Genomic DNA, 22,717 nt, shown 5'->3' with positions numbered 1-22,717 from the left:
GCCGCTTTCTCCGCCGGCCGCTGCTGCCTCCTGCGCTGCTCGAAGGCTCGACGATGGACGAATCCTTCGAAGTGTCCCTGTAGGTGGCTCAGGGTCGCATAGCCGTGTCCCTTGCCATCCGCCGCCCAACCCTGGTGGGGTCCCCTCGGGCTGGGGGGGCACCTCAGACCCCGACGGGCGGGTGCACGCGGGCAAGCCCCGGTCGTGCCACCGGGTGGGGACAGACGAGGCTGCGACAACCAGCAAACCGGTTACACAACTTCAACGGGTTATTCCAGGGCTCCTAATTATTGACTTTGAAAGGGAGGAAACAGGTTCTGGACTCGGGACAAACATGAGTGTGAGAGTTTAGTCCTCTTCCTATCCTTTGCGGATCTCCTGTACCGTGTGTGTGGGGGGGGCTTGGCTTGGCATCCTGGGATTAGCAGTCCGAAAAGGCTCTCCCAGGAAGAGGTGGTGTTTTGGCAGGCCTGGAACAACGGCAGGGTGTGTAAGGTCATTGATCCCAGGAAAAAAAAAAAAAAGATTCAGTTAATTTTTGTTACATAACAAGAAAGTGGAATCCTGTGAAATGCTGCAGGTATCGTAAACTGCCTGTGTGACTTTAGCTGGAGTACCATCTGATGAAGTCCCCCCCAGTCACACTTGGGGCAACAGGCAGGTGTGTTTGGGGCAAACCAGTCGCAGAGGAGCTGCTGTTTCCTGTGCTGCAGCAGTGCCAAGCCGCTGGTGTGAGAGACACACGAGTAACTGCAGAGGGGGACTCGTCCATTGTTTCAACCCCAATATTTTAAGAGCAGTCTCCAGGTGCTGCGGTAGTCGTTGAGAACAGATGCTGTGCTGTGGGAGAAGCCAGAGGAGCAAGCTATGGACTGCCCAGGGTATTTGTGAGCAGTCCCAGCACTGCCATGCAAACCCACCAGGACTACCCAGGAGAAGCTGGTTTGTTCCCCAGACTCTGAAGGCTTTCCATCAAACACTCGTGCCTGCACGTAGGGGAACATCTCCCTGAGGATGCCATTCACTGAAGAGATGCTCACAAGCCCTCCCACATGGGAATTCAATCCTTCACCAAATCCATGGGGCTTTGCTGGCTGTGGAAAGCCTGCAGTCTGCAAGAATGTGTCTTTAATGAACTTCAGCACAGGAACAGGGCTCCAGAGAGGCTGTGGGATCTTTATCCCTGGGGATACTTGCAATACACCTAGACACAGCCCTGAGTTGCTGCTCTTGTCTCTGAGCTTGCCCTGCTGGGAGCAGGCATTGGACTAGAGACTCCCGGGAGACTTCTCTGGTGGCTGTATCATTTCCAGCACTTGGGACTTCAGTGTTGTCAGCTAAACCTTTGCTAGAGATAATTATAAAACTTCATCAAGAACCTAGAGCATTAAACACTAGAGAGCATATCCAGGCTCAAGACTTTCCCACCACTGCCTTCTGCCTGTCCCAGGCTGAAGTGAGTTCAAGTGGGTGTTCAGTTCTCTGCACTTTTTTTCCCCCAGGGATCTCTGCAGGTGCAGTCACTAAGATGCTGCAGCACACAGCGCTGATCCCCTGCCCTCTTCCAAAAACAGGAGTAAAGGTTTCCAAGAGCCCAGGACTTGCTGGCATCTTGTCTTCAATGGGAAATCATCTCCTGATTCATTTATCCAAGCGCTGACAGCCCTGTGAGATTCCTCCCTGAGTCAGGCACAAGGAAATTGGCAGCACAGCCACTGTTCCCATACAGGTCTCATGGGAATGATGGAGCACAGGGATTTCTCAGCTTGTCGTGTGTTTGTGCCCACACTCTTACCTGAGCCTCTGAGGGTGGTGGAAAGCCCACTCCATTTTAAGGGGAACAATAAATTTTTCAGCTGTGGCTGGCTCTGAACTCTTGACTGACTCTGAACTCTAAACTCAAAGGAAGGTCACTGCCATTGATTCAGTATGAAAAATCAATGGCCCTGGATCTGCCCTGCCCAGGAAAGGGTCAGCAGCTGGCATTGGTCTTCACATTGCATTTAGAAACCCAAGGGTAATGGGCTGTGGCTGTAGGATCATGCAAGCACAGCAAGGCAAGGACTTGGGGAACTGTGAGCCTCCTGCAGAGCGCAAGGACCCATCTGTCCTGGGAAAGGCTTGTTCCAAGTGCCTCTGAGGCCACTGTGAGCTCTTCATGCCTATTGCTGGGAGATGAGCTCTGCAGCATCTGTGGTATTTGAACATAGAAGGATGGAGCTCTCTCTGAGGGTGTGCTATGCTTGTGGGGATAAGGGGTGCAACAGCTTGGACTTGTGGTCAGATCTCTGTGAGCAGGTCATCTGGAAAGCAACTCCATGGTGCTCTCGGGGGAGGCGGGGTGGGGCACACTCACTGCTTTTGGGGCTTTTATAAGGGAGGGCACAATAGGGCCAGGTCTGGTCGCAAGGCCTTTCTTTAGGCGCAAGATGGATATTTTCCACTTCCAGCTTGCTTGGTTTCCACCGTGTCCGTTGTTCATACCGAGATTTGTCAGCAGCTCTCTGGCCCCAGCTACCGCCGCACCCGGCTCTCCCAGCCCGGAGGGATGCGCGTCCCGCTCCCAGCAGCGGGCTCGCCCTGTGCGTCCCGGGGGGCGCGGCCGGCGCTGCCCGCCGCCAACGAGACTCTTCACGGAGCATTGTTTTCCATTTTTCCCTTTTTTTTTTCTTTTTTTTTTTTTTTTTTAAGTTTGGCGGCGGGGCGCAAGCCCGGCCCCGCGCACTAGGTGTCAGCGCCGCCCGCCCCCGCGATGCTTTCGGGGCCGGTCCTTCCCCGCCGGAGCGGGGTTCGGAGCCCCCCGCCGCTGCCTCCCGCCCGCCCCATCGCTCCGCGCTGGCGCGTCCCCGCCCCGGGGCCGGGCGGGGCGGGGGCTCGGCGGCGGCAGGGCCGGGCGCGCTGCAGGGCTGCCCGGCCGCCGCGGGGCCGCCATGCCCGCCAAGTCCAAGTACAACCTGGTGGACGACCGGCACGACCTCCGCATCCCCCTGCACAACGAGGACGCCTTCCAGCACGGCATCTGCTTCGAGGCCAAGGTGGGCGGCGGGCGCGGGGGTTCCGCGGGGGTTCCGCGCGGGGGTCCCGGCGCTGCGCCCTGACTCTCCGGTATGCACTGTTTTCCAGCTCTCATATCGCATAGCCATGGGTTTTGGTTTTTTTTGCTTTCCCTTCCCCTTGGCGTTTCTTGCTCTCCCCAAAACTCAGATGCAGAGTTGGGCGAGGCTTCCCGCCTATCCTGTAGGCTGGTGAGATGGGTCAGGCTGGAGTGGAGAGTCAACCTCCCGCTTCACCCCAGCATCCCTCCTTGGCCCTGCATCCCTCCGTGGCTCTGCGTGGTGTTGCTTGGGGACGGTGGCCGAAAGAGCGGGGTCTGTGTGCATCTTCCCGGGAAAGAGCAGAGGGCTCAGGCTTTGATCTGCGGCTCAAGCGCTGTGGGTACTGCTGGAGTGCCGGTGTGATGGGAGACGGATGTTTGGGGTCTGCAGGATGCCTTGACCCAGGTGCTCCTCTAATGCTCACGTGTGAGCAGCCAGAGGAACTGCGTGCCATTTGCGGTGCGGTGCAAGATGCCCACCTAAAATAAAGGCTTGCTATTTGGCTTTACATACATAAACCATCCTTGCTAGTGGATTTCGCAGGAAGTGCTCTTTTCTTTTTTTGTTTTTATTTCTGTTAGGACCTTTCAGTCTCTTACTGCACTTAGACTGTGGCTTCCCGCAGGCTGGGAAAAGTCAAGCTAGCTGGCTGCATTGCCCAGCCTGAGCAAGTAATGCTGGCCAGCAGTAAATTGGGGAGGAGCTGGCCAGAAAAAGGGAAGCATAAAATCCTACCCCTTTTGCTTCTTCTGGGGGATATGGTTATCATGCTGACAAGATACTCAAGTGAGGCTGACTTAGGAAAAAAACCTGATGTAAAGCAGTTTTGAGTTGCAGGAAAGCAGGCATCTGTCACATACTGTTGTCCTCGGAGCACATGTACTCTCAGGGAAAGAAAATCACAGATTTGGCATCTAATTGTGTGCAGTGCCCCCAGGGCAAGGCTTCTGCTCACCAGAAGGTGTCAAAGTCTTATTTTTCCCCTTTTCTCCGGGCTGGGAGGGTTCCTCTGCAGAGGCCATCTCCTGCCCCATGGCAGGCGCTGTGCTGCAGAGCGCAAAACAGCGGAGTTGTTGTTTATGGAGCAAACTTAAACCTGCTTTGCAACTGTTTCCTGGGAAAGACTGTTCAAGCTCAACTTTGTAGCCTTTTGCTCCTGCGTTATTTGAGCCGATGGCTGTTTTACTGCTCGCACCTGCTCACCCCTCACCTGTGGGGAGGCTGCAAGGCATCTCTCAAATCCCATGTGCCACTTCCATGCCAGGTTTGGGTGACCTGGCTTGGGGCTGAGGAGTGGGATAGGGCGTCAGCAGCCCCTCGGTCTGCTCATGGCTCATGTCTGCTCCATGCTGGTGGGCTGGCTGTGTTAATGCAGTGCTGCATATTAGTCTTTGTTAGCTTCTCTTTCTCTTATTTGGTATCCGGTGGCACACGTTAATGCCAAGCACAATCTGTACGAAACCCAGCTTCTGAATTCGTGGGTTTCTCCAGTAGCCCTTGATGCCAGATACGGAATGCAGATGGCTTAGGCAATTACTCTATCCTTTTATTAGATTGCTGGAGATTAATTAAATGCTTACACTCCTTTAGTTCCTTTTATCCCCAAGAGTCCCAAGCGCTTATACCCGCGCAGCTCTTGTTGCAGCCAGGCACCCAGCACAAGTCACACAAGTGTGGAACTCTGATTTAGAGCTGAACTTTGGGGCAAGCTTAAACAAGAAAAATGCTCATCTGGGGCATCAGGACTTGCATGCCTGTCTCCTAAAATCCTCCTGGGATGGCTGATAGTGCGGGCGGTGAGGATCCCGGTGTTACAGCCCTCGGCAGCTGGATCAGTGCTCTTTGCTCCAGCAGCCTGAGATTCCTGACGAGCTTGCTTGGGGCTCACTGCAGGGGGGTAATGTAAGCCTGAGTTGGTATGTGCTGATTTATTGTTTTAATTTTTAATTTTATTTTTACACTCAGACCTGCTGCTGACTTTAACTGGCATGTGTGGTGGATGTAGGGTGTGTTTTGGTCCATCAGTAGCAGCTGGCATCCGTGCCATTGTCCCCCTTGCCTCTGTCCTTAGGGAGTCTTGGCATCCCAGGACGGGTGGGTGACCATGGGCAGTCAGAATTTGGACCCTTGTCAAGCAGAGAGCGATGGAGTCTATCTGAAGGAAGCAGTGCTGTCACATGTGATGTGATGCTGTCAGGAGAGTTGTGTCTCTCGTCCCCACTGGAGCCACTTGCAGTGCTCATATGCTATGGCACAGGGACACTGAGACAGAGCAAAGTGTCCTCTAAGGATTATGTTAGTCCATTTTCTGGAGATAAATCCAATAGATGGAAAATTACACCACATCTTCTTAGGAACAGCAATACATTTCACACTTCTAGATCTGTTTTCATTGGCCACTTGTCTTGGCACCAGACCCCTCTGTATCCCAGAGGTGCCTCAGTCAGGCTGCTGGGAATCGGAGGAGCTGGCTCCGAGGGAAGGCAGGACGTTTGTTTTCTTCTGTGTCTTGCAGTCTGAATTGTTGAGTAAAATCAAAAGCCTGGCCTCTTGGGTTAGCTGAAGCATTCAGATGAAAGAACTGGGAACTGCAGCATGGTGCAGGGGAGCAGACAGAAATTCCCACTTGTGCAGTGGTTTTCTGGTTAAATAAATGGAGATGTAGAGAGGAAAGACACCTCCCATCCTCCTCCACCTCCATGAGAAGGAGAGGGATATGAGCTTACTCCTTATCTTCCCAAAGCCATGGTGCTGCAGGACAAAACCCAAGAGCCACCTTGTGCAACACCAGCAATTCTGTGCATTCAGAAATTATGACTCAGGCTACTCCAACGCCTCCAGAGAGATCAGTAGGCAGAGAGAATTAGGTGGGGTGGCAGAGTCTGTCACTGGACTGCCAGACCCCTGTCTGTTGAAGTTTTGGGGCGTGCTTGGCGCCTCTGGGTTTCCACAGGAAAGTTGTTACTGTCTCTGTCCTTTGAGCCCCTTTTGGGAGCCCACTGGGCTGGGCTGGGCTGGGCTGGGCTCGGCTCTCCTTCTGCCCCAGAGGTCTTGTCCAGAGCAAGGTCCCACCTGCCTAATATCCATTGTTTGGAAACAGCTATTAATCCTTCAGTCCTGTTAATCCCTTTGCAGTGCCTTAATGTACATGGTTCCCAGTGAAGGGGCAGATGGGTGTCAGGATCCTCTCTGCTGCTCCCCCAAGTACAGGTGAGGGCAGAAAGGGCCGCCCAAACACATCTTGATCTTTGACAGACCCAGTGCCTGAGGTCTGGGACTGCCATGGGCCTGGACATCACATGTGCTGAAACCTGATGTTCCTGATACTGGACCTGTGTGCAGATAAGTGCAGGACTGGAGGTTCAGGAAGATTGCTGTTCTTCTGTGCAGCAGGTGGGGTTTTTGGGTTTGGGTGGTGGGGTATTTTTTTTTCCCTTAAGTGATCTTGGCAACCAAGCATTTTCTCTCATTTTTGTCAGTGCTTTTCTCTGCTTCTGTGCGTGGGAAACTGAAGTTGAACCGAGCATCTGCTGCTCTCTATGTTTGGAGATGGGACATGAAGGAGACTTTAGTCTAAACCAATATGTCCCTTCCTCTGAACCTCTCCAGCCCACCTGCCTGCCACCCTCCTGAGGCTGCGAGCACCAGCAGTGCCTGCTGGTTGCTCCAAAGAGAAATTCATTACCTGGAAAACAATTACAGCCTCAGATGAACACTAAGCAGGGAACGGACATGTATTCCACGTAATTCCACTCCTGTGTGTATTTTTATGTACATAGGGGCTGCATGTAACAGTGTTGGAAACTGGTTGAATTGCAGGCAGCTCTGATTGGGGTGCTTAGTTCTCCTCCACTTCTTCAGGCTCCCTTCCCAGCAACTGTTCCTTCCCTGGAGGGCTGGGCAGCAGGAGACAGGTTGTGTGAAGCTGTGCACCAATTTGGCTGGCTGGGAGAGACTTGGCAGCTCGATTTGGGGGCTGTTTGTACTGGCAGCTCTGGTGTGCTCTGTTGGGGCTGCTCAGCCCAGAGCAAAGCTGCAGTGTGCCTGAGCCCGGGATTGCTTGCTTCAGGCTATAAATAACCTTCCCAAGTCTACAAAGGTTCTCCTCTGAAACAGTGGCATATTTCTGCCGTACTTGTTAAGTCAGTTCACAGGCTGCTTAGTGAAGCTCTTAGCAAAGAAAACTCAGTCAGGATTTGGCAAAGCCACGTGTGCCCAGACTGTAGGTCCCAGCCGGGCAGCACGTGGGCTCAGCAGATGCCAGAAGGTCCCAAGGAAGCAGTAATGGGGGTGGGATGCTCCCAGCCCTACTTTCTGCAGTGCTCTGGTCTCGAGCATCTCGTACATGAACGCCTGTTGGGGCTGTAGCTGGGTGTAGGTGCAGGAAGCTCAGGCCCTGCGTGGGGGGCGGCTGTGGGTGGTGTGCCTGGGTGTGGTACAGAAATGGGGCGAGTGGACAGCCCTGCTTCATCATCGTGGAAAAACTTTATCCCTCCTCTGCACCTGCTATCTCTGTGCCCTGGTGTCCCCACTGCACAGTCACCTGCAGCAAAGGTGTCTCCCCTTTTCATGCCAGCCCTGTTTTGGCTGGTGAGAGGGGAAGGTGGGTGCAGTGCACATGGCTCTGGCGGGTGCTGGATCTTGTCTTGGCACCCCCAGAACTCTGTGTTTCTGGCACTTGAGCCCCTGCACAGCTCATAAGCATGGCAAGCGCTGCTGGGACCAGCAGATAGATAAGCACTGATATCCTTAAGGGTTCAGCCTGGCCAGTGCTGCCTGGTGTGGGGGTCCCTGTGTTAATGCCTGCTGTCCGGGTGCATCCCAGCTCTGGATGAGTCTGACATACTGCCTAAAACTGCCTGGCTGCCAGGGCTGGATGTACCCAGTTGTCCTCGGGGTGCAGAGCCCTGCTAAGGGAGGACTGGGCAAGGCTGGAGGCCCACAGTTCAGCAGGGCACCCATCTGCTGGGCTCAGGATGGAAAGCCAGGCCTTTTTTCCATTGAAGTCAGCTGGCATCATGAGTTTTCCATCCCTTTTGGCCTCTGAGCCTGCACCACCGCAGTCTGAGTAAACTTCCCCTTTTCCTCCCAGCGAGGCTGGGTGTTCCTGAGGTGCAGGGCAGAGCTGGGACCATGCCAGCCCAGACCCTTGGCTCCCTGGGCTGAGGCCATGTGTGGGCAACTGGAGAGCAGGAACAGTGGGACAGCAAAAGTCCTGGGAATTGGATTTCTCCTTGCTTTTCCTAATGGCAGAAGCCCAGGGAGAAACCCTTATCAGCCAATCTGCAGACAGGCTGGGTGTTCCCTGGGCACTGAGGAAATCAAGGTTTAAGATCTTGGGGCATCTGGCACAGGACCAGGGGTCAATGTTCCAGTATCTGGTGCAGCCTCACATCATCCTGGACTCTTCAGAAATCTGGGGTCCCTCACGCCCCATGTCTGATGCTTCCCAACAGGCTGCTGGTGACTCCAGTGACCCCTCCGTAACCCGGGTGCAGGATCCTCTGCTTGGATGAGGCTCTCCTGGCTCTGCAGGTGGCTGTGTAACCTGTGGTGTGATGCCCCAGCCTTGGGCTGGTGCCAGCATGTCCCCCCTGCCCGTGCTGCCCTGCTGCCTGCCTTGTAGCTCCTCTGCAGAAGCAGTGGCGCCCCATTCATGGCAGGGTCTCTGGTTCAGGGTGGCTTTCGAAGCTGGAAACCTGACAGCCAGCAGATCCAGGCTCCCCTGTAAGCTGGGGATGATTCAGCCCTGACCTTTGCACACTGCATTGGGCTGCCAGAGCAGCAGTGTGCCTCCCTCGGGAAGAAGCTCCTCTCCGGGAAGGCTTTGGCTGCCCACCTCTGCCCACCACCAATCTCATCAACACCCCTTCCAAGGTGTCCCCTGTCAGGGATGCGATCGGCCTTCAATTTTCCGAAAATATCTGCCACCTGCTGTCACAGAAAAATCATCTTCTCAAGAAAATTCATTTCTGACAGAGCAGAAAACGAGCAATATTAAATAGCCTCAAGCAAAAATGAGAAACTGAGTGACTTGTGCAAACAGTGCTTTGGCAAAGTGTTCCCCTTTGTTTGCTGTTTAAAAAACAGATTTTTTTTTTTCCCCTGGCATTTCCCAGAAATGGGCAGATCTTTTGGAAGCCACGGGCAGGGGGTGCATGGTGTGAGCTGTGTCCAGAGACCTCTTCCCGCTGTGCCTGGGACAGAGAGGAGAACCTATTTGCATGGCAGGGGGAGAGCAAGCAGAGTCCCTTCAGGTGCTCAGAAGCCCGATGGGTGATGTCTACCTGTGCCATGGCAGGGAGAGGGGCTGCCCATTCTGGGGGCCCTGGAATGATGAATGAAAGGCTGGATGCCACACACAGGGATGAGAAGCAGCGGGGCATGTGAGGGACAAAAAGCACCCTACAAAAGAGGTGCTTTGTGCTGGTGTTGGCAGTGTGAGGGCTGCCTTTGTGGGGCTGCCAGGGTGCCTGTTACACGAGGGACCCTCTCAGCTGCCCATTCACCAGCGCTCCGAGAGGGTGGCCTTTCTTCTCCTAATTGGGTTGAGGAGGAGGGGGCTGCCTGGGACTGCCCTTCCCACCTTCAGAGCATTCTAGTTCCCCTTGGCTCTTGGGTGCAGGTGGGGGGCTCTACCTTTGTCCCCCCATCCTTTGGTGGGGTTGTGGGGCCGTGGATCGGTAGGCAATTATTTGGAAAAGCTGCATCCTGCATATGTACATATGTTTTCCCTCTCAGTCTGTGGGGCTTTGGGGTGGATGGATTCTTTCATAGGTCTATTTTCTTTGGCAGTCCTTTCACACAGCTTTATTTTCTTTTCTTTTGTCTCAGGCACCTTTCTTTCTCCTTCCTGGGCTCAGCCCTGGCCCCACTGCCTCCCTTTTCCATGGGGTCAGCGTGGTGGCACAGATGCTGGACTGAGTCCTGGGAGCCAGGACAATGGCCTCTGCAGGGACCAGGACCACCGCCGTGTGCCTGGCACCTCGCTTGGGGCACACATGTGTTAAAGGAAGGCAAAACTCCGTGCCTGGGAGTCCCCATGCTTGGGGGTCTCTGGAGCTCCTGCCCTGGGAGCAGGGGAGCTCAGTCTCAGTGTTGGGGTGGGATGAGGGGGAAGTATTGCACTGTGGAGGCTCTGGCTGCTTTGCTAATTCTTGCCTTTGCCTCACCTGCTTTTTCCCACACCTCTTTCCGTAATTAAAGTTGGTGCTGTGAGTAGGAGGGCTGGAGTAGAGCAGAGCAGGAGCAGCCCTTATTGTGCTTATCACTTGGAAAACACTACTAAATACGAATGGTTTCTCAGGCCATCCTCCCTCCTTGCCTGGGAAGACAAAGACCAACTTGCAAGTCCACATTTCATGTGAAAGACCGATTTCCAAGTCCATGTTTTTGGGCAATATTTGCCACATTGTGAAGGGTTACTCTTCTGCAGTGTGGTTCTCACGTGTGATTTCTGCCCTGCAGGCAAAAATAATCTGGGGAGACTTTGTCCATCTGTTGAGTTTTGTGAAATGTGCAAAAAATACCTGCCTCCGGAGTGAAGGGAGAAGGGGGTGTTTTCAGAGCTGTAAGCACAGTAATTGTGTGAAGTGAGCCCACACTGGGGCTGCATGTGCTGAGGTCTCTGGTGGGAGCACCCACAGGATGTGGGATACAGCATGATGCCCTGGAGCCCACGTTTGGGAGCAAAGCTGAATCCTGCAGAGTTTGTGACCTGTGCCCCTTGTTTTGGGTACACGTGAATGTGGGCTGGAGGGGAATAGCTGAGTGAAGGGGCATAGATAGGACAGCACTGAGAGATCTCTGCTGCTGGTGCTGTTTCCCAGGAGGCCCATCCAGGGAGGTGTGCTCGTCCCAAGGTGGTGTCTGGCTTATGCTCCATCACTTGCTTACAGGGTGCCCCAGCCCTCCTGAGCCTGCACATGCAATTTTGGGCGTGAGGTTGTGGTCGGCAGCCAGGAGATTGGCATTGCTGGAATTCATGTGGCTGTGGGAACCAGTGGTGGATGCAGCCCATCTCCTGCCCAGCTGCCACTGCTTGCCCTGTCCTTGGACGTGCCTGTGTTCTGCACCTGCCTGCAGAAGGAAACACAGGGGAAGGAAAGCGATTACCCTGCCAGTGGTAGCGACGTCATGCTGTTGGGAATAGCTGGAAGAAGATAGGCATCCTCTGGCTGCAAAAGTCTGTCCTCCTCCTCATGTAGCTTAAGAATTTTCCTTCCCCAGATGGTCTTTGGCATAAGAGTGGTGTGGGGAGGTGCTGTGCAGTGGGGACATTCGCCTGGCAGGGCAGGATGAGGAGAGGCTTCTTCCTTAGGTGCTGAATGGTGACTGTGTGTTCAGGGCTCCAGCTGCCTCAGCCCTTCTCCTCAGCTCCTGCTTTTTACTGATGGTTTCCAGACTTTATGTAAGAAAAGGGAATCGATTGTGTCTGAGATGCCTCTCTCAGTATGACCTGACACTTTGAAGGGGTGGAAGACTCTGTGTTGGGGATGTGACTGAAAACTTAACCAGGCCTTTGCGTTTGTAGCCGGGCAGTGAGGGGCTGGGGCCTGGGTTAGTGCCACGTGTGCCGGCACTGCCCATCGTGGGCTGTAATTCCCAGTTACGTAAAGCTGCCCTGCACCGCAGCAGCCAGCACAGCATGTGACGGACATGCCAGCTGTTGGGTGTTTATTTTTATATTCTCTCTCTTCACATCTCCTCTCAGCACTGACTGCCCGGTGCTGGTCACTGTACACCTGCCTGTGTCTGCCCCCAGGCAGGAGCTGTGCCTTTGGGGATGGCCTCACTGGGCTGGTAGGCTTGTTGGATTGGTGTGGGGGGGTTTAGCAAGGAGGGCTCTCAGAAACACAGGGCTCTCTGAGTTTCTGTCCCAGAGGGCTCTCTGGGACAGCATGCACCCAAAGCTCAGATGTGGTCATGCAGCCCCCGCACCTGGTCCTCCATAGAGGTGGCAGCAGCAGCCCAGGAGAGAGGAGCTGGGGCTCCCACAGCGATGCTGGGTGAGAAATAACCCCTCTCAGCAGCCTCTGCCTGTGCAGTGATCCCCAAGCACACGTTCAGACACTTAGGCACTCATCTCAGCACTGCTGCTTGAAGCCAGTGACTTGGGCTTTCGTGATGTCAGTGAAGGTTATGGCCGTATTCACAGGAACATGTAGCCCTGTCGGTTTTAGTGCCCCTGCTTGCGTCAGCCTTTGTGTCGAGATGAAGCATGGGAGCACAGGGGGCTAGTTAATAGGCTCAAAATGCTTTTCTTCTAACTACATGTTTTTAGCACTCAGCATTGACTCTTCATCACTTGTCTGTTTTCTGATCCTTCTTCTGAATCTGCCCTCTTCCATTTTATTTTTAAAAAGGTTTTTGTTTGGCGTTTCTCTGTGCTGGGTCACAGTGGCACTGCCTTTGGTCTCCTCTGAATAGCAAAGCAGCTCCTTTATTCTAGAGGCTTGGCCTAGAGGCTCAGCATCGCTGCAAAAACAGCCACGGGTTTGATAGGGCTGTAATTAAATAATGAGGGGCCTGACACAGGACAGGTTGGCCCAGCTATTTTAGGGATATTCCAACACCCAGGTCTATAACAGATGACTCAGTGCAGCTGAGGGGATGTTGGCTTATACCTACTTGCTTTGATCATGGCCTAGATGAATGAGCCCTGCTGGCCTGATGGATGAAGTTATTTTATTGCCAGAGAAAGGGCTGCTGAGTACTTGCAACGTTAAGGTGAGGGAACAGCTTCATGATGAGGGAACACGTTATGGTGAGGGAACAAGGATTCAGGTGCAGCAGGCAAAATGCTGCCCATTCCCCAGAAGTGACCCTGAGTTCCCTTCATGGATGCCATTGAGGCCATGGTGGGACTGTGACGTTTCCAGTTTTGTAGAAACTCGACTGATCTCCTCTTTCTTTCCCTCCAGTACATCGGGAGCCTGGATGTGCCACGGCCAAACAGCCGGGTGGAGATCGTGACGGCCATGCGGCGGATCAGGGTGAGTATGGCGAGGATGCTCCTTCTCCTTCTGTGTTGGGGTAGCTGGGGCACCCCTCCTCCATCTGCACTTGCAGCTTTGCCTTGCATGAGTCCTGTCCTCCAGGCTGTTCATAACTCTGTATTTTTCCACTTTCTCCACTGACACCTCCATGTAACCCAGGCACGATGCCTGTGAGCTCCATGTGCCACGGAGTCACATGTGCAGCGTGGCTGGCCCCTGTGGTACCCAGGCGTGCTGTGTGCTGTGGCTGGGGTCAGCAGCAGGGCTGTCTCCATTCTCACAGTGCTGTGTGCCCTGCAGGAGCATGTGCTGTGGGGGCAGGGATGGGGTGGAAAGTGGGCGACCGACGTGGCGCTCTTGGCGCCGGCTGGTAACTGTGTAGCACTTCCACCATTCGGAAGATTTCCTCATTTGTCAGTCGCAGTAACAAAGTAACAACAAACTATTTATGGAAGAGGTATGTTAGGGTTTTACTGTTTGTGTGTTTCAGCTGCGTGAAAATTTCCTTGCGGCCTGCATATGGCAGAAGGATAGTGCCTGCCTAATGGCAATGTGCAAATTAAAGTGCAGAGTTATGAGCTCTGGGGTTGGCCAGCAGCAAGCTTGTTTAACAGCGAGTAGGTCAGGGGATGTCATCTGGTAATGAAGTCATCTGGCTTCCCAAAATACTTACAGTCAGGATATAGGACACTTGCTGTATAATGCTTGGCCAATAGCCAGGAGAGGAGCTTTTCTTCTGCTCCCCAGCTTCTCGCCTGCAGAACTGGAAGGTGTTCAGGGCAGGCTGGGAGGGGAGAAAACCACACACCCTGTGAGCTCGCTGCCCCCATGCTTAAAACAGCAGGAGCTTGACTGCTCTTTAAAACATGAGACAGACCTTTGGGCTGGGGTGGACCTTGGCATGGTATCTGTGGCCACATGGCCACAGGCGCAGGTAATTTGGCCTGTCCGTAAGCAAAGGGTCTGCCCTGTCTTCCAGGGATGGCTCCCTCCTGGGAATAACACTCTTAACTGGAAGGACCTGAGGGCATTCTCAAGGATGTTGGGTAGTGGATGAGCTGTCTTTCTGGTGGCCTCATGAGATCCCATAAGCACTGGATCTGCTCCTGTCACTGAGCAGCCCTATCAGAGTTCTGCTCCTCTCAGCCCTTCCTGCAGATTCTTGCTATAATCTGAATTTCTCTTTCCTTATCACCAGGAGGAGAGGGGTATTATATCTCAAGTCAAGGAGTATCACATCCCAAGGACACAGATTGTCAGGCTCTTCTTTTTCAAGCTTTCAGGGTGTAAATAGATTGTGGGCTTTACTCCTCAACAGCTTTCCCACCCGCTGCCCTGTCCTCTCCATGGTGTTTAATGTTGTGACGGGTGCACAAGCTGGGAAGTCAAGTCCTTTATGGCATTAGGTTTGCTCACCATGTTTCCAGATGAGGTTGGGACAGAACAACTGTTATGCCATCAAGAGTTCTCATAAACAGCAGTTTCCTCCTCTGCCTTTCAAGATAAGGCTTTTGAAAGAATGCAGCTCCAGCCCCAAAATCACAGAACTCCACCTCAGTATGGGAGGATTGGCACAACTTCGAGAGTTTAAGTAAACCCTAGAAGAAAAAAAAGAAAGAACACCAAAATATCTTTGTTGACCAATATAAATAAACTTTAGCACAGTTTAGAAAATTCATAGATTAAGCTCTGAATGACGGAGAAGGGACACGAAATAGGGTAAAATAATGTTTTTTCATGGTGAATGATGTGCTTGAAACATGTGCTCAGGCTTCCTTTGTCTAGTGTAAGACAGGAGAGATGCAAGTCATTGAAAGGCCATGACTTTGCAGGTCAGATCTGCCAGAGAGATTTTTAATGGTTGTTTATTTGTTGTGGTGTGCTGTTTCTGAGGAGGATGCCAGGATGGTTTGTTTTGTGGATGTTTAGGTGTAGAGCCCTCCCCTGGTTTCCTGTGCTTTGTGGTGGCCTCACATCTGGCAGCAGGATGTACCACAGCATTGCAAGGGCATTTCTGGCTGGGTGCTGGGGGCTGATTTCAGTTTGACTGGAGGTGAAGGAATGCATGTCCTTCTTAAAGAACACAGCTACCCTTCTGCTTTAGGGAATAAAATAATCCCAAAACATTGGCATAGGGAAAACAGAGGAAGAAAAAGCTTACTTAGGCGCAGAAAGCAAGCAATGGGAGATCATCGAGTGCAAGCAACAATGGTTAAGTGTGTGGGGTGGGAAGCAGCTGCTGACCCTGAGGCTTGTGTGGTTTTTAATGCGGTCCCCGGTTTAGGGGCAAAGTGCTCTGTCTCAGCTTGTTCCAAGTTAGTCACTGCTGGGGAAGGAGGGGGACCTTTTCTGTCTCTGCTGCAACTCCCCTTTCTCAGTGCTGCAGGCACCATAGCTGCTCTCTTGGCTTTGCCTCTATTTACGAAATGATAAAGAAAATGATCCTGCAAAGAAGTGAGGAAGCTGCTAACAGTGGGGATCCCAGAGGGGAGAGTGCCCTGGAAGCCTCCCATGACTGCCTGCGATGGGCTGGGAGCTGGGAGGGAGGGGGGCACCAGTAGCAGAACCTCCTGTAGTGCTGCCTCCCTTCTACTCCCCCACACTCGGGGCCTGGTGGATCCTGGCTTCCTGTTTACATGGAGACCTGACCCTTTGGGGGCACAGAGGAGGACACAGCATAGCTGACATTGTTGGGATGCCTGCTCCAGGCAGGCTCTCCCGCCTTCTGCTGCTCTCCCACTCTGCAGAGCAGAGCAGTGGCTGTGGGCAGGACAGTTTCACCTGAGCAAGAGGTACAGATTAAATGCAAATGTGGTCCATTATGTGGATCTAGGTGGAGAGGAACTTTAAACAGGGGGTTGATGTTGCAGGGCAAGGATGCCATCCCCTTCCTCCCCACTGCTGAAGGCCTGGTGAAGCCTTGGCCATCCTTATGATGTTGGCTGGAGGGAGAGTTTCTGTCCAGAAGCAAGAGGTTGTGGAGAATTCCCAGGATTCTTGCAGCTCAGGGAGAGGAGGGAAGGGGAGGTGCTCAGCTGGCTCTCTCTGCCTTCCTGCTTTTCCTTCCTGCATCAACTGGGCTTTCTGAGGATACAGCCCTATCTGCACTGCACCTTGGTGCAAATCCCTGGCCCTGAAAGGACTCAGTGGAATGGGACGTTAGCCATGCCAAGGATGCACTTGGACAGCAATTTTGTGAGCATTTGCTGCAGCTTTCCTCCAAAGCCTACATCTTTCCTGCAGAGCACTGATGGCCACGTCAGTACCAATAAATACAACAGGCCAGGGCTTGCTTTCCAGGCAAGCTGCTCGGCTTCTGTTAGTACAACTGGCCCCCTTCTCCTCCTCATCTCAAAACAAGGTGACCCACTCCATGTTGCTGCTGGGGTAGGTTGGCTTTCAAAATGCTCCTTGGCTCCTCTGGATGCAAGGTGCAAGGAACTGATCTGTGAGTCCAGACCTGCAGGCACCTGAATGTCAGAATGTCCCAAACTTGAGTAATTAAGCTGTCGCTACAGCTGCAGACAGCCTGTCCTGTTGATGTGAGCCCAGGACACCTTCCTTGCCCAGGCTCTCTGGGAAGCAGCAGCCAAGAGGACACAGTGATCTTCTGTTCTGGGCCAGTCATGGGCACAGCTGGAGAAATTCAGGAGTGAGCTCCTGGGTCCGTCAGATACCAGAGAGGGTGTTACAGTACTGGAGAGCAAGAGCCCAAGTGATGTATCTTCCCAGCCATAAGGGTTATGAGCTGTTGAAGATTTCAGTTGAAAATGCCTGCAAGATATCTTTTTGCTTCTCTTCTCTTCCTGATGAACACATGGAGCCCTAAATGACAATGATAACTATATATTTTTTGTGTTGTCATGATGTCATGATGTAAATGTGTGCAAATGCTTTCCTCTCTGTGCCCCTGGCATGTCTCCAGTGCAGCCAGTGCTGCCTGGCAGGGGCTTGGTGCTGTGGTTCTAGAGAATTTGGAATCAGCCTTTTTTCCCTTCCAATTTGCTACTTGGATTGCTGAGTGCAGCTTTAATCCTAGTTTCCTTTGGAGAAATCTTATATAGGCACTTCTTAAAAGCTGCTTCTGTGGAAGTCTTCTGCAAGCCTGTTTCTGGGAAGTGTCCAGCTGAGTTTTGCAGGCTCAGAACAGGGAGGCATTCCAAGCAGTTGAAAATCTAGCTTCTCTACACCTCCTACTCTGTCAGGTACATCTGATTTGGTGGGACTTCTGCTGCTTTGCATAGCTGAGCTCAATTTTAGCAAATTGGCAAAATTACTGAATTTCAACAAGCTTGTTTAAAGCAAGATTTTGCATCCTCTGCAGGCCACAGGTGCAGTTGGACTGGTGTGAAAATTGATGCATGCGGCTGGTTATTTGTGTAGAGCACCTGGTGTAATTTTGAGCTCATTTAATTAGAATATATCTGAGATAGCCCATGTCCCTGCCATGGTGAGTTTTTAGAAGCATCAGGTCACTTACAGTGATGCCTACTTTTTTTTTTCATCTTTCTTTCACCATGCAAGGAGCAGCACGGCTCTCCCTGCTGTAAAGTGGAGCAGGATTTGGGAGCAAGCTGACCCTTTGTGCCTGGGGCAGCCCACCCCCATCTGTCTGTGAGGACCAGCACTGTGGGCAGTGGGCTGGCCAGGCTTTGGCTGCCTGAAGAACACAGCCTGCTTGCCAAGTCACGGCACTCAGCACAAGGAGAATGATTAACAAGTTAATGGCTTGACGTGATTATCTGAGATGAACGAGATTATGTTGTGTGAGATCTGGGAGGAACCCAAATGATATCTGTAATAATTTCAATTGCTCTTTCAGTGCTCTGACAGTCACAGTAAATGGGTGAAGGCTTCTGGGCAAGCTCGTTGTATTTCTGCTGGCATCACCAGTGCCACTTAATGTCATAATAAAATAATGGCTGGTCCCGTATTGCTACCAACATGCCGCCTACTTGATGGCATGAAATAGGTCAAGATCTCATCCTGTGGTTAGTATTTAATCAATATACTGGTTAAATACCCAGATTCATTGGAACAGCCTTTTGTCCAAGACTGCCCACAAGGAAAGGTTGTTTTCCAGGAGGGTTGGCCAAAGCATGGTGGCCCTGGCTTTATTGCCTGCCTTAATATCATGGCCAGGATGGGGCAAGTGCTTTTCAGCAGAAATGTGGAGGTTACTGGCAGCATTAAGTAGGGTGAGTTGTAATGCACACTTAGTAAAATTAAAAGTTTAGGGAGGTAAATGACTCTGTGTGGCAGAGGGCAGGCATCTGGACTGGTAAAGAGGTGTGAAGTGTGAGCCATTAATTCTGGAAAGGAAGGTCTGAGTCCCAAGGAAGGTGGTTATGGATGGTGCTTCGGGCAGTCCTTGCCAGAGAGGCTTTGGGAAGGCACTGAGGGCAGACACGAGCAACCAGCGCCTGTGCTGGCTGTCTGCTGGGCGTGCTGGGTCATGTGGTGGCAGGAATGCCTGGGCTCAGCAGACATGAGACCTGGTGGGTGCTGAGGAGACAAGGTACAGGCATGCTTTTCTTCCCCTGGTAGCTAGCTTCATAAATCAGTCCTGATAAGCTCGTTGCCTTTTGACTTCCAGCTATGTCCTACCTAAGAGTTCTCTACTGAACTTGAGACAGCACCATCTCCCTTGTGGCCAGGCTCCAAAATGTGGTGAGGTGGAGAGCTTGATGGCAGGGGGTCCAGCCCGGGAAAGGGGTTCCCAGCTAGACAGAGAGCTTGGTCGAGAATGAAGGAAACCATAACTCAGATGGGGCAGCATGATTTGGGAAAGCTCCTGAACCAGGAGGTACATGCCAGTGTGCGATCTTCCCCATGCCTCCAAGTCTCTCTGAGGAGCTCAGCACTTCAGCTCTGGGCAAGTGTCCCACGGGCAGGCGATGCCCTGGGCTCTGGCAGGAACACATCGACTGACGCTGGGCGTGCCAGCACAAGCAGCAGTGTTCCTGATGGGTGATGCTGGCCTGGAGCCAGTCCAGTGCCTTTGAGAGGGCTGGGAGCCAAGTAGACGCCGAGCCCGGGGCAGGACTGGAGCTTCAGGCAAAAAGCTGGGAGGCAGCAGTGCCTCCAGTCCCCTACATCCCTGTAACACATCCTTGCCCTCTGTTTGCTTGGGTTGACCTTCCCTTGGTTGGACACTTCCTTCTCGGAGAGCCTGTGGTGTCTCCCTGTGATTCATCTCGCTCCCTGGCTGGGGGCTTTCCCCACCACGCTCACAGTGAGTCACGTTTCCAGCTTGCCGATGCCATCATCTGAGCCATCAGCAAATATCTGCTGGGAGCTCAAGGGAGAGGACAGGGAATAACATCTGCCAGGCTCCCTGAACATGGGGGAGAGGGCAGACCTTCAGCATCGCTCCTTTCCAGCCAGGACATGCTCTGCTGGATCCCACCCCTTCTCTAAGTTCATGGTCAGCGTGTAAAGTAATTTCACAAATGTCCGTCCCCTGTGGGCCCTTGTGCTTCCTCCTCTTCCTCCTGCTTCCCACTTTTTCTTCCTCAGAAATGGTTCTTTGAGCAGGTTTTAGAGATTGCACTTTTGGATTGCACAGTCTGTGGGACACAGCACGCTGGACAGGTAACCCTGGCTTTCTGTGGCTCCTTCCTGTGAGGCTCCCGTGTTGCACACATGATTTTGGTGGGGCAGCAGGCTCAGTTCCGTGCCAAGGCTCAGCTGCACTTGAGGCAGGGGAATATGGCACTGCAAACCTCGCTTTCTGCAGGAGCATAGCTGGAGTATGGACACACATAATGTCTGTGGGACTGCAAATGCTGTGGAAGCTGCCAGAGGTGCCCATGGGGCTCTCCTCTGTGTGCCTGCTCTGGCTTTTCCTCCTGTCTAGAAAGGAGTGATTTGTTGCACACTGTGGCTCATGGGCATGGATGGATTTAGCCTGGCTGTCAAGGCAGGGATGTCTGCAGCTTGTTCTGGGAGATCTGGGGTCCTGTTAGTGCTGGTTATTGCTGTTTGTAAGGGTTTGAAGAGGTCCTTTGATAGGTCTCTGCTCCTTCTGCAAGGTGACAGAGCTGCTTTTGATAATTTGATTCTCAAACTTGCATAAATCTCTGCAGAAGGTTTTGTTATTGAGGGAAAGGGCTGTGTTCAGTGTCACCAGCTGTAACACACCTAACTCAGCACACACCAGCCCCACCACTGTCACCAAGAGGTGCTGCTAGAAGCTTGCTAATGAAGATAAACATCTGCACTTACCTTTGCATTTTAGAGTAAATTTCTAAGAATAGCACAGGTTCTGTGCTCCTGGCTACCTGAGAGGTTGTTGAGAGGAAAAAATGGGTTTGAGACAGGCATGCTGAGGTTTGGTTGATTTCAAGGTCTGCAACTCATCCTGGCATCTCCCAGCACTGTCTGGTCAGCAGAGTGGAGAACTGGACCTGCCCCCTGTTCCAATCCCCCTGAGTTTGTATCTCCCCACACCCATGGAATTGCTTTTATTTGGAGGCTTTTTCCTTCTTATTTAATGCAACATGGAGTTTTCCAGTGTTTTTTAATAAATCAGTGCTTTCATCAATCTTCTGCCATCATGGCAGTGTTTTATTTTTGGGATGGAGTGGGTCCAAATGCTCCGTGGTGCTGAGTACTGATGCTGCATGGGCCTGAGCAGGAGAGATGCAGGCAGCCTTACCCTGGACAGCCACATCTTCCAGCCAGGCATGAGTGTGTCCAGAGAGGATACCTCACTCTTGCTCTGTGGTTAAAGGGAGAAATAGCTTAGGGAAAGGAGAGCAAAGAGTTAAAGAACTTCACCTGCGGGGGGCGGGGGGGGGGCAGGGGTCAAGCAATATTTCATATCTGTTTTATGGATGAGAAACTAAGACATGGGGAGACTGAATAACTTGTCGGATTCCTTCTGAGGGAGACATTCCTGCACGTGGAACCAGGCTGAATTAAAGTCAATCCAAACTGAAGTCAACTTTAAATGCTACTCTTGTGTATGATCCTTGTGCTTCTCTGCTGGTCCTCAAAGGCCAAGTACCCCTTGAAGTTGAAGTGTTCTCTGTTGCATCACCTCAGAAGAGATGCAAAGCCTGGGGCTGCAGCCTTCCAAAAAAAAAAAAAAAGCCACGTGCCCCAGTTTCTCCACTGCTAAAATTAATTCTTGGTGGTTTTGGCTTGGTGCAGCAGAAGATGCTGTACACCAAACAGCCGAGGGGAAGCGCAGTGTCAGAACCTGCCGTGCAGCCTGCGGCAAGGTGAGAAGGGTTTTGTCGCGCAGCTCCGAGGCTGTGAGAGCTGTAAGGATGTTACGGGATGTCCCTGCCGTGTGCGGGAGCAGAGGGAAAGATCACGTCCTGTTTAAAAGGAGAGGCTGCAAAAACTGTTGTGTGAGCTGGTCTGTGAAATGGATCTCGTTTAATTAGAGAGTCGTGGTGCTGCTCGAAGGCACCAATACAAACCCAGGTTAATTTATACAGTCTACATACATATTCATATGATTACAACATCTAATCATGCATATTAACAATAGGCGGAGTCTGGGCGGAGCTTAGGGCGGTGCTTTCCAAATTCTCTTGGCGCTGAATTTTGGTGGTCGTTTCGACCTTCAGCCTCAAATCGGGAGTCTGTTTCTCTTCTTTCTCGTTTTGACCTCCTTACCTTTCTATTGTTAATGTTATAACTACTGAAGCTTGCAGAAACCCTTGGCTCTAAACCCTTTTCTCCTATTCAAATGTCTACCTTGTCTTAATTTATGACCTCTAGGTTGATTATATAGCATTTCTAGCATTCTTCTTATGATTAGGTTCAGGTCCAGTAAGCGGAACAAAGCGAGTTATCAATGTTTTTGCAAGGGTTCCTTAGCAGCATAGGCAGAGCAGGTGTTGGGGGGGATTTTCTCAACAGAGCAAGATACCTCAGTTAACTCTTTTAGGCCTTGCTCTCGTTTCAGTCAGAGGAAGGGATGTGTCTGTTGTAGGGCACTGGAAGGAACACTGCTGAGGACAAGAGAAAGGAGCCAAGCACTGGCCCCATCCCAGCAGAGAAGGGCTTTAGTGTGCAAAGCATGATGAAAGCCCTGGAGGTTCCCTGCCTCCTCCTGTCTGCACCTCCTCACCCCACAGGGAGGCTGCACAAGTCTGCTGCTTCTCCTCATGCCACTGTGGCCATGGATGTGGTCCCTGAATGCCCTGGTATCCCTGTAGATGATGGCTGGTGGGGGAAGTGATGTGCTTCAGCTGGGATTTTTGGATGGCATGGACATTCCCCTCTGAAGTGTACCCAGGGCGAAGATTGTAGACAAAGAGTGTAGCCAAATTTGGATGAATTTTCAGAGAAATTTGGGTGAGTTTTCCTTCTCAGGCCAGGCTTCTCTGATGGAGAATGAGGATCCCAGTGATTCTTAATCTGTTGCTTGGTTTTCAGCAGTGTTAGTTTAACATGATGGGGAAAAAAATCCCCAACCAAACCAGTTCCCCCTGCCATGTGCTTGCCTATAGAAACTGCCGATCTGTTTCAGCAGAAACAGCAAAAGTCTGAAGTATATATTTACCACAGGAAACTTCAGCAAAGATGGTTGAATTTCAGCTTAACTCTTTTAACAGAAAACAGTCCTACAGTGTTGTTCTTGGATTGCAGTAGTGATATGCATCA

At 52.1% G+C, this 22,717-nt stretch overlaps 1 protein-coding gene across 3 annotated transcripts in view; it reads left to right on the top strand.

The window, feature by feature from the left end:
* Positions 1–2,892: 2,892 nt before the first annotated feature.
* NOS1AP (nitric oxide synthase 1 adaptor protein) overlaps positions 2,893–22,717 on the top strand; it is a 40,281-nt gene continuing 20,456 nt past the window's right edge. For all 3 annotated transcript variants that reach the window (XM_017815899.1, XM_017815898.1, XM_017815897.1), the window contains exons 1-2: positions 2,893–3,035; positions 13,019–13,090. In XM_017815899.1, coding sequence (XP_017671388.1) covers positions 2,931–3,035; positions 13,019–13,090 — 177 coding nt within the window. In that variant the 5' untranslated portion in view covers positions 2,893–2,930. The remainder of the gene's footprint in view (positions 3,036–13,018; positions 13,091–22,717) is intronic.

Source organism: Lepidothrix coronata, unplaced genomic scaffold (assembly GCF_001604755.1).
Source record: "Lepidothrix coronata isolate B3197 unplaced genomic scaffold, Lepidothrix_coronata-1.0 Scaffold52, whole genome shotgun sequence".
NCBI classification, from domain to species: Eukaryota; Metazoa; Chordata; class Aves; order Passeriformes; family Pipridae; genus Lepidothrix; species Lepidothrix coronata.
This window is presented reverse-complemented; position numbering and strand designations above follow the sequence as displayed.